Raw genomic sequence first — 10,509 nt, 5'->3', positions numbered from 1 at the left:
CTGATAAAGAAAACAGCACTCATCCGTCGAAAAGTCTGTATATAAATTAGCATGCTGAACCTCCGACCGTCCCTTCTTCTTTCGGATCACCGTGTTGTCAAGTCAAGTGAGGGGAAAAAAAAAAAAAAAAAAAAAAAAAAAAAAAAAAAAAATCATAGCTGTCTATCTCAGCTAAGCAAGCTAGCGCGGGCTATGGGTCTCACAGTTTGAAGCATAACACGACCCTATAGCCGATCGCCCTCCCTACTCGCGGCGGCGATTTTAAAGTATTCTGTGCTCTTAAGAGTCTGCTGCCTGAAAGCCACGCAACTGGACCCGTTCAACCGGTTTCAGCTAGGTCTGTCGCCTTGAAACGAGCCCGATCAACTCGGGAAGACATACCTTTTTTTATTTGCCACAGACCTACCAAACAATTGCATGGCTATGCTAAAGGAAGAATCAGAGTTGCATAAGTAGATGAGGAGTTTTCTGGAATAATTTAATCAGAAGGGGGTATATGGAAAGGACGGGAAGAACTGGTGGTAACGTTCTAATAGTATATAAACATCATCATTCCCTGGCTTCGCTCTATTCCAGTTACTAATATTAAATCTAACGTACTATTTGGGATCCTTCATTGTTCTGCTCAGGCAACGGTTTGACAACTGTCCCATACTTATTCTCTGCAGCCCAGGATAGTGATATCAGACTGTATCTCTCTTTTGACTCCATATTGGCGCCCTGCTCAAGCAGCAACTTGACACTGCCTCCTGCCCAGTCTTTGTAGCCCATAGAAGTGGTGTCACATCGTCACCTTCATCTTTTGACTCCAGATTGGCACCCTTCTCAAGCAGCAGCTTGACACCTGCCTCCTGCCCAGCCCTTGCAGCCCAAAATAGTGGTGTCCTGCTATATTTATCTGCTGGCTCCAGGTCTGCGTCTTTATCCACCAGCAGCTTAGCGACAGCACTATGTCCAAAATATGATACCACCATGAGACCTATAGAAAACCCAGGGTATCGCACATGTCTATGCCGTCCAGCGCGCCAACAAATTCGGAACAACACTGAATAGGCCCTCGAATCCGGGTCAGATATTCTCAAGGCGAGACGTGTTATGGTAGCATCGTCATTGTTGATATGGACCTCGCGGAAGTGAAGAGTCCAAAGTTCGGCCGAATAGTTCAAGAAGGCGTGTCTAGCAATGTGGGGGCTGGCTTCCGCAGTTGTATCTGTCACAAGACTAGCTTCAGAGTTGAAGAGGTTAAGATAGCGAACACAGGGGCTCTGCAAGGGTGCGGTGTGCATTATGGATAGTGATAAAGTGATGCTAGTGTAGGTCCTTGGGAATAGTCGTAGATGATGGCAGATCTGCGAGGAACAACTCCCGAGCAGTTTGGTGAAGGAAGTAGACCTTGCCCTGATAGATTGAAACGAACAATCCACACCAATATCTGAGGCGAACCTTCAAGTCCTTCTTCTTCTAGGTCGAGGTCGTGAATCGACTCTGATTTGTGATCTATATTTACGCCAACGTTCATTTCCGAGAGCGTTAAAGGCCGTTGTGCGGCCAAAATAATATTTAAAGCCTTTCCGAACAAACGAATGTTTAGTAGACTTGTTGAGAATCTGCTCATATGCTTGGTTGACACTCTTTGGCAGCGGAATCGACTCCTCTTGATGTCTTTTTAGAGTCTTCTGCCCTCAAGTAATCAAACACGAGATATACCCAAAGGTATGTACGGTGCTGAATTTTGAGCAATCTATTCTCCAGGTGACTCTTTATTTGGGCTGATAGCACTTTCTCCCTTGACAACCGTTTGACTCGGTATTTGATGACGAGATCCACCTTTTCACTAATTTTTTCCGACTTTTCCCCCCTGGTATACGGATTGGCGGAAAACAGTCCGACAGGGGCCTGGAACTTGGACTCGATCTGCTCATACGGGCGACTCGTTAGAATATATTTCAACTTTCCATAGCCTAACTGGCTGCTGCGGAATTGGCCTGACACATTCCGCACCAAGTCCGCTAACTCTGACGCATCGCATTCGTCCAGGGCATCCAGTACAATGATAACAGGTCCGGCCTCGGGATCCCGCACAGCATCTCCTAGGATAGTCCACAGAGAGAGAGGGTTAGTTGAGTTGATAAGACCTGGCCCGTTTTCGTCGCATGGTTTTATCGCAGTGAAGGCTTCTGGGAGAACAGCTGGTGAAGAAGTGCACAAAGTGCTTGGCGCACGGTGTTCTGGTCCTGATCTTTGTAGAAGAAGTAGCAAATAGTCGCCGACCCTGGTAACTCACGGTCAATCAGGTACTTGGTCAAGACCGATTTTCCACACCCTGGGTCCGCTGAGACCAGCACCGGCCCCGACTCTTCTTGTTTTAACCATTTCCGGAAGTTGTTGTGTCCGAGGAACCACTCGTATGTGCCCTCTACTCGGTCTTCCACGCGGTTTTTGTTTATGTTGCATCCTCGGTGCTCTTGGTGAGACGGAACAGCTGAGACAATTTTTTTGCTTGTCAATAGCTTCTACTTGGCCGTCTCTTGCTGGAGTTGAAGATGCTTTCGTGAAATATCCCGTGCTCTACTGCAACTTCTTGGAGACTTGTAATGATTGCATAGGTTAGCATTTATGAATTACAAGACTCCGCGACACACTTAGACGAACCAGATCGAAATTCGCTGATTTTCTCTCAGCCTCAACTCTGCGTGGATGGATTTTACATCAAAGATCTTTTGCATATGCTGCCGCCGCCATCGCTGCATATCCCTGCCAATCCTTATTTTATGCTAATCTGAGTAATCACATATACTGCGAATGACTAAACAGGGGAAAGTAGTCATTAAGTCACCTGCCTCCATTTCAAAACACAGTACATCCCCTTCTGCAGAAAGTTCATCTCTTTGACTGAAGCATCCTTCATCACCTGGTTCGCTGAAGCAATTAGGCCAGGGTGAATTGCTGGATTATGATCTTTTTCAGCCGTTCAGGCCGTGGTACCAACTGACTCTTATCGCAGATTTCCGCGCAGGTTGCCGCAACATTTGCTTTACCAGCTAAGGGATGAATGAATCATCTTTAATATAGCCTATCATCAGTGCTTGCTAGGGCAAGCAAGCTATGGCGACATTATTTCCCCCCCAATCCTACCCAATGTGTAGCTCTTGGCATCGTTGGGATCCACATATACTGGACCTTCGTGCTTTTCGTCGAGAAAAGCTTGCGCGGCAACGAGGTCCGTAGGTATGGCACAGATCCGGCCGACGGTGTACTTTTTGTTCTGATCAGACATGCTTTGCTGATGGGGAAAGATAACGGCCAGGGCAAGAGAGCCTCAGAGTGTCAAATTTGGACTTTGTTGGGTGGAAATTGCGTATGGTTTGGTAGTTTTATGCAAGAGAACAGAGCACTCGAGGGGATTCGGGTGCCATTAAAGGATATAAGGATGGGGTACAAAGAATGATGGGAACAGAAGGGAGATGCGGGGAATTGTAGATGGCAATCCTAGCAAAAAAGGGGCAATTACTTGGCAGCATGGTTTAAGAAAAATGAAAAAAAAATATGAAAGTACTTACCTTTTCATCAATTCTCTCCTCAGGAGCTTTTCTTTTCTATTTCTTCTTTCTTTCTGACTTATCAAAAAAGGAAAAAATTCAAAAAGGGACACTTTCCCCCCCATATCCCGGGACAAGACGCCCTGCTGCACTAGAAACCCGGGTAGAGATGAAAGCGCCTGCGAAAACGAGCTCGTCTAGCTATACAGTCACCTGAGTCATAAAATGTCTGTCTACCCGGATGTTCGGAGTTGACGACCTGTGCAAAACGTCTGCTCGACCCAAAATTCTCAGCATGGGATGAAACTATTGTAGGGACCGCGACAGAAGGTCATAATCGCATTAACGACTTGCAGAGCTAGCATGACCGGAGAACCAGGGGTGCCATATGCCAGTGAGAGATCCCGCGCCCGATTTTGAATCTGGCCACAGTTAAAGTTGGCTAATTCAGGACAGCGTTGCTTTGCTGATTGTAATGCGGGATGACTGAGAGAGAACTTTGCCAACCCTACCCCGTATTTCAGCCGTATCCCAGCCTGCTGTAACTAGCCCATCCGAGCACGCATTGCACACCATAGTGCGCACCTGGGAAAACACGGGCCTCCGTTGGGCTGGGGTTTTTTTACTCCACTATCTACATGCTATCGATGTAGGAAGCTCGGATTTCATGATTGGCATTTTAGCTATGCAGAGCAACCTCATCATTGATTCATGTCGTTGGAGAAGGACTCGGTGCCAAGCTTTCGCTTAGAACTAACTGGGATTAGCGTGAACCTTGTTCCATCTCAATATAAATATAGAAATTCTATCTCCCTGGTTCAACAACAGAACATTTGTGGCCGTGATTCCATTCACACCACAGTATCTCAAAAGATATTCAGCCGCATCCGAGTTTGTTCTAATTATCATCCATATCTAAAATAGGGCTATCTGGAAGTCTTGAGGTGACACTGTTTGCAAGATCGCCTATTCACTGATTCTGCAGAACTGGAACTCCGATCTCTAGCTCTGTGAGAAATCAAGTCCTCAGGTCAACCGCAACCAGCTCCATCGATCTGGTATAACAGATATATTCCCTAAGAGGTGGTCCACAGCTTTTGGACAACCCTTATATAGAGGGCAGCTAGGACTATCACTGCTGCCTCGGCCGGCCTGAGTTGAGGTTCTTCTTGATCAACTTCAGCGTGCGCCCTCATTGTGATGAGGCAGGGGAAATCAGTAATTGATGTGGCCATGTTGTTGGGTTACCATAGCACACGATGCCGGTGTACTCCTCGAGATCATCTTGAATAAAGCCGCAAATGAGATCTGGGATACGGCCGGATGCCGGATTATCAACCGAGATGGCTATGGCAAATGTCCCATGCAAATCTCTCCCCGAGAAATCGCGACTATCGACGAGACCAGCCATGCGTCACGATAACTCGCTATACAAAGATGAAGAAGCCCAAGCCTTCTCCATCATTGATTTCTTCTAGAAAACGGCGGCCTTGGACCATTGGCTTATGTGGCGCTAGCATGCTCTTCACAACCCTGCTTTATAGGAGATACATGCTGTCGGCTTATGCGGTCGACATTTAGAATAGATTCCCAGTCTCTGACGTCCCTGTTGAAATTGTGAATATCGATAGAGATTCCGAAATATGACAAGACCTACATGGACGCTTATCTAGGCTCTTGCTCCTACCTAAATCTTGACCTTCCATCGCCCCGTTGTGGTCCTTCTTTCGGGGTTCTGCTTGTAAATACGATATTGTACTGTTCGCTGGCTAGGGGCAAACAGATTGCCAGAGATCAATCACAAGACATGCCAATGAGGCGATGCGTTTCGTTATCTGACACTCTGACTCGGGAACTCACAACCAGAGCTGTGAACAGTCCAGCACTTCACACACACCACTCCACACCACCCCCCCAATCGCGCTCTCCTCCGTTTCCTCACTGTCTATCTATACCCAATGACCAAGCCCTTTAACATGTGGAAACACGAAAACTCAAAACTGATTCTTTCACATTGTAACGTTAGTAAATCTCACCCTCCCCACGGCACAGGACGCCTCCCATTATACATGCACCCACATCAAAAAACGGAGATACAATTTCCCAAGCAGGAGGATACTATAGACACCGATGTAGATGTAGGCAGATGAGCGGTGGCCGCCAGCGCCATGTACGCTTCATCTTCATTCCTTTCGGTGCACTCCACCGCACATGATGTGTGGAAGATGTGGCTTTTGAAAACGGATGCAGAAGGGGCTGGGATATGTAGTATTTTTGTCCAGCATATTTAATGCTATATAGAAAGATCGAACAGAATAGAGGCCATATCCAGTTAGTTAGTTAATAATAATAGCTAACCCACCACCACTGACAAAGGGAAAAGAAGATTTATTTTTTTTTTTTTATTTTTTTTTATTTTTTTAAGCTAAAGATCATAGATCATACCGTGCATCGAAGCATTTGAGCGAGTTGTACCAGGTTAACGCCAGGCAAATAGAAGTTAACATTAGATTAAATAGACATCACAATTTAAAAATACAATGATAACCAAGACACCAAAACCAGAGCAATTTTTTTTAAAAAAAAGAAAAAGGATTAAACATGATTTAAAAATGAAAGCGACATGAGGAGCGCCCCACCAGAGCAAAAAAAGCAGGAAGACGGTAGGTGGGCGTCGGGCCTTTCTCAGAACTCACAATGATGTACGTTCAATGATATATAATAATACACCTACATAGGTATGGAGATAAGAAACCCCATCCCCACTCCCCTCTCACCTTTCAATATCCATTGCATTCCACCCATAGCCCATCAACAGCGAAATGTCGTTGCACCATCGTTGCGATGTGATGTAGGCGATGAGAGGTAGCTGGATAGGCGAGGCAGGGAGGAACGAGTAAAAAATGAATCTGAATCTGGAACATAGATATCTGGGATGTGAAGGGTGGGTGGAATCCAAAACTCGGAAGAACAGTGGGTAGGGGTTTGGGAGAATGAATGTGCGTGGTGATTTCAGCGCGTAAGGACATGGAATGGGAGCTCATTGTCAACAGCGGCCTCGTCGCGTGCGGTTTCATCTTGTCCGTTGGGCTGAGAGAATTGTTGCCAATTGAGTTGATTCGGATTGCGGGCTTAGTATCATCGAACCTGCCAAACAGAATCCCCTTTCCCAGTAGTTCAACAGTACAGAAGGGGGGAAAAAAAGAAAGAAGGTTAAAAAGTACATCAAAATCCAACAAGAATATGTACATGTACATCACAGAAAGATAGTCAAAACAAAGGGAAAGAAGGCATGTGCAACCCCAATCATAATATAATCAATACATCAATACTTGTTGGTAATTTTTTTTATCCGTTTATCCCTCTTCCTCGCGTTTATATAGTTTTAAAGGCAAGGCAAAAATAGAAAGAAGAAAAAATTAAAATAAAAAAAAGACAAGGAAAAATATGTGGTAGGTGATATATATGTGTGATTTGATTGATATGTGATGTAGCGACGATGTTCAAGCAGAGAGAAAATAATAAGCACCAAGCAAGAAACCAAGTTTAAAAAAAAAAGAAAAAAAAGAAAAAAAAAAGGATGGAGGGAAAAATCACCTGAAAGAAATCCGTGGCAAAAAAGAAGAGGAAAGAAAAACACCAGAACGAACTGGGTATTAAAGAAGTATTATTTCCAAACCTCAAACCTCATTCAGAAGTTAAAAAAAGATGGAAAAAAAAAGAAAGAAAAAAAAAAAGAAAAATCATCTCAATCGACAAGTGATGAAATTGGTCACAGCGGGGTTGGAAAAAAAGCGACAATGATCAATTGATTAGATTCGACCAAAAGGCAATGTAAATGTAAGTATTAAAAAAAAGAGAAAAATTAAACAATAAAATGATCTGCACTCATTATATGGTAGCTGGCGACTGGGGGCAAGGGAGGCGTGTCGGATTTCAAAAAAAAAAAAAAAAAAAAAAAAAAAAAAAAAAAAAAAAAAAAAAAAAAAAAAAAAAAAAAAAAAAAAAAATTAGCGGCAGAGAAGCTAATTTTCCTTCTTTGCTTCAATAAGTCCCACTCCGTGTTCGTTTTCCCGTGTTTAGTTCAGTGTGTCCCTCCCTTATCTTCTCCTACTTGAATTCTTCGTTCTGTCTTTGGAAAACAAAAAAGCAAAGCAAGCCCCTACGCTCACTTTGCTTTTATACCTAGGCCTTTCTCGACCGCGTGACGGGGCCACCATTCGAACGCGCTGAGGTAACCGCAGATCCGTTCGTCGCGTAGACATGGCCATTTCCATTGGCGGTGCCATTGGTTGTCGCCGTCGTTGTGACAGCCGCAGGCTTTCCACCAACCGACGGAATCTCCATATTGCGCATATCAATCACAGCCTGCTTGCCGGTATTTCTGCGTGGGCGGCCAGCTTTGCCTGATTTCTTGTATGTGGCAAAGTAGAAGGAGATGAAGAGGAGGAGGTAGGACGAAAGGATGATTAGACCGGAAAAGGCGGCGAATTCCTCGCCGGCGCAGTGCCCTGCGTTGGGCATGTGTGGGAAATAGGTTGATGTGAAGTAGGTGTAGGATGCGAAGTACACGAATCCTGTAGAGTGTATTAGTTTGCATGTGGTTTTGGATTGTTTTGTTGGGGTTGAGTTGTTATTTTATTACTCACCCAAGTCAATGACGAATTGTACAATCTGGAGGATGGTGACCCATTTTTTCCACCAGATGCGGATGCCCCGGGCGCTCTGGAAATAGTACCAGTACATAACGACGTGGACCAGGAGGTTTAGGGTGATGGGCACCCAGGAGACAGCTGTGTGACCAATCAACTGCGTGTAGCACAGAAGAGCTGTGGCACCATGGTGGTAGGTATGGAGGAAAGTAAGAGGCTTCTTCTTGAGGACGAGGAAGACGGTGTCGAGGAGCTCCAGGTATTTGGTGAGATAGTTCAACTATAACGGAAGTGTTAGCGGGTACACTTTACGTTTAACCAAACATAATATATATCCGACAAAAGGAATATGTGCCATACATAATATAGAACAACCAGGGGAGCCGTCCAACCACCCTTAACGTCACAAATAGCATAAAAAACGCCTTTCCTCCACAGCGTCGGAAGAAGTTGTTCGATAAACAGAACCAGTAGCGCTCCACTGATCAAGGTCAGGTATAGATTGTGTATGAGGAAAACACCATTCAACTTCATCGCGGGGCGGTTTCTCATGATCTCTCGACCGCCAAAGACGATGATATAGTAGGACGCGAGGGAAATGAGGGTTCCGTTCAAGGTCGACATGGGAGTCTGGCCTTGAGTGAATTTAAAGTCTTCCGGCGAGAACCCCGCGACTGCCGTGTAAGCCTTGGAGAAGAGCGGCCATAGTTCAATGCCGAACGGACGGTCGAGGGTTGGAATTGGGATGGAGCTGAGGTCGAACGACATATCGAAGAGACGTGTGTGTGTTATGGTCAGGATGACAGGAGGAGATGGCAGTTTTCGAGGGTGAGAGCGTTGCAAGGAGTAGTTTCAGTCAAACGCATACACATATAATCGTACACAAATAAAATAATAAAAATTGATCACGGCGCGACAGGGTTTAAATGCGGGAATTTATATATAACGGTATGTAATGTAGTATGCTGTTCAGATCCAAATGGCGATCCAATCGATCTGCAGAGGCAGAGCCACACCCAAAAAGAAAAAAGAAAAAAAAAATGTTAAGGAGAAGAGGGAGAAAAAAAAAAGTGGTAGGGAAACGGGGACCGATGAAGGAGTGACAAGAAGAAGAGGAAAAAGCGGAAGAAGTGGAAGAAGAAGAAGACGCCAAACAAAAAGGCGGGGGCTGCAGAGAGGACAGGCAGCAGAAAGGCGCGGAGAGGAGAGAAGTTGGGAGAAATAAATCAATAATGAGAAGAAAGAAATGAAGTTTGAAGATGAAGCGAAATATAGCGAGTCGGCGTAGAGTTGAGGAGGAGAGGAAAAAAAAAAAAAGGAGGTATCGTATGGTTTGGAATGGTATGGTATGTACGCGTGTGACAGGGGATTGCGGCCCGATTGGGAGGGGGATGGATCTGTGGTACTGGCACTGTACTGTGGACGGGGTTCTCAACGAGCAGTAAAGTGTAAACTCAGTGTAAACTCAGTGTACACTCAGTGTAAACTCTATGTAACAGCGTAATTTAAACCCCCCACAGTACAATCGGCCCTTGGAAAGAATAAATTACACTACCTCGATCCGCCCAAGCCCGTAGTAGGGACAACAGGGGCAACGCACACAAGAAGCATGGCAACAGACAGCTGCTTGGTTGTATCGGCCAGTACGCACGGCGACATTGGCCTACTTGGCGGGCTCTGGGCATTTCGGTCAGCATGGCATGTGATTGGGCTGGAACTGGTCATACGACTACCTAGGTAAATTACAGTCCCGTCATTACATCCGATAATACAGATTATTACAATGGAAGGAAAAGCAAGATGCCGAAAATTACGTCAAATCAGACCAGAGTTGGGAAAAGGTAAAAGGAAAAAACAAACCCAAAGATGAACCCCTCGTCAGAAGGTGAAAAAGGTTGAATTGGGGCATCCATGAGTTGAAGAAGAATGTTTAAAGTAGTTGCTGAAAGTATTCAAGGTTGACCAGAAGATGCAGAATGGGCATGGGCATGGCATGGTTCTCTACCAGCCAAGATGTCGAATTCAAAACCCTTGGATTTGGTGGTACAATGGCAAAAAGAAGGTAAGAAAAGAAAAGAAATGAGAAGAGAATTGCAGGGTTTAAAAAGTGCATCCAAGTAGCATGAGGCTTCTTGGAACAACAGTCAGTCATATACGATTGGGAGAAAAACTGTGAACAATACGGAGTACATATATATATATCTGACTTAGCAGAGCCGCAGCTACATAGCAAAGCCAGAAGAACGAGAGCGCTTCTTCTGTACTATAGATATTAATTGGCATCCTTTCAACTGAACAAAGCTGCTCATGAGAACGAG

General features: G+C 45.0%; 3 protein-coding genes across 3 annotated transcripts; all 3 read right to left on the bottom strand.

The window, feature by feature from the left end:
• Positions 1-683: 683 nt before the first annotated feature.
• BDCG_04488 (uncharacterized protein) lies at positions 684-3,584 on the bottom strand (the record flags this gene model as incomplete). The annotated part of the gene is made up of 6 exons (XM_045420150.1): positions 3,136-3,584; positions 2,994-3,041; positions 2,285-2,482; positions 1,629-2,234; positions 1,418-1,497; positions 684-1,349 (listed from the first exon to the last, which is right to left on the bottom strand). Exons 1-6 carry the CDS (start codon positions 3,275-3,277, stop codon positions 684-686), a joined length of 1,740 nt encoding a protein of 579 aa, XP_045276310.1. The 5' UTR covers positions 3,278-3,584.
• Positions 3,585-4,731: 1,147 nt separating this feature from the next.
• On the bottom strand, positions 4,732-4,950 carry BDCG_16943 (uncharacterized protein; the record flags this gene model as incomplete). Its single annotated transcript, XM_045426122.1, has 1 exon — positions 4,732-4,950. The coding sequence occupies one exon, from the start codon at positions 4,948-4,950 to the stop codon at positions 4,732-4,734; it is 219 nt and encodes a 72-aa protein (XP_045276309.1).
• Positions 4,951-7,724: 2,774 nt separating this feature from the next.
• BDCG_04486 (fatty acid elongase 3) lies at positions 7,725-8,959 on the bottom strand (the record flags this gene model as incomplete). Its single annotated transcript, XM_045420149.1, has 3 exons — positions 7,725-8,116; positions 8,189-8,471; positions 8,552-8,959. 3 exons carry the CDS (start codon positions 8,957-8,959, stop codon positions 7,725-7,727), a joined length of 1,083 nt encoding a protein of 360 aa, XP_045276308.1.
• Between the last annotated feature and the right edge of the window lie 1,550 nt (positions 8,960-10,509).

The sequence above is a fragment of the Blastomyces dermatitidis genome (genome assembly GCF_000003525.1).
Source record: "Blastomyces dermatitidis ER-3 genomic scaffold supercont1.4, whole genome shotgun sequence".
NCBI lineage: Eukaryota > Fungi > Ascomycota > Eurotiomycetes > Onygenales > Ajellomycetaceae > Blastomyces > Blastomyces dermatitidis.
The sequence above is the reverse complement of the archived record's forward strand: the minus strand, read 5'-3'. Positions and strand labels throughout refer to the sequence as shown.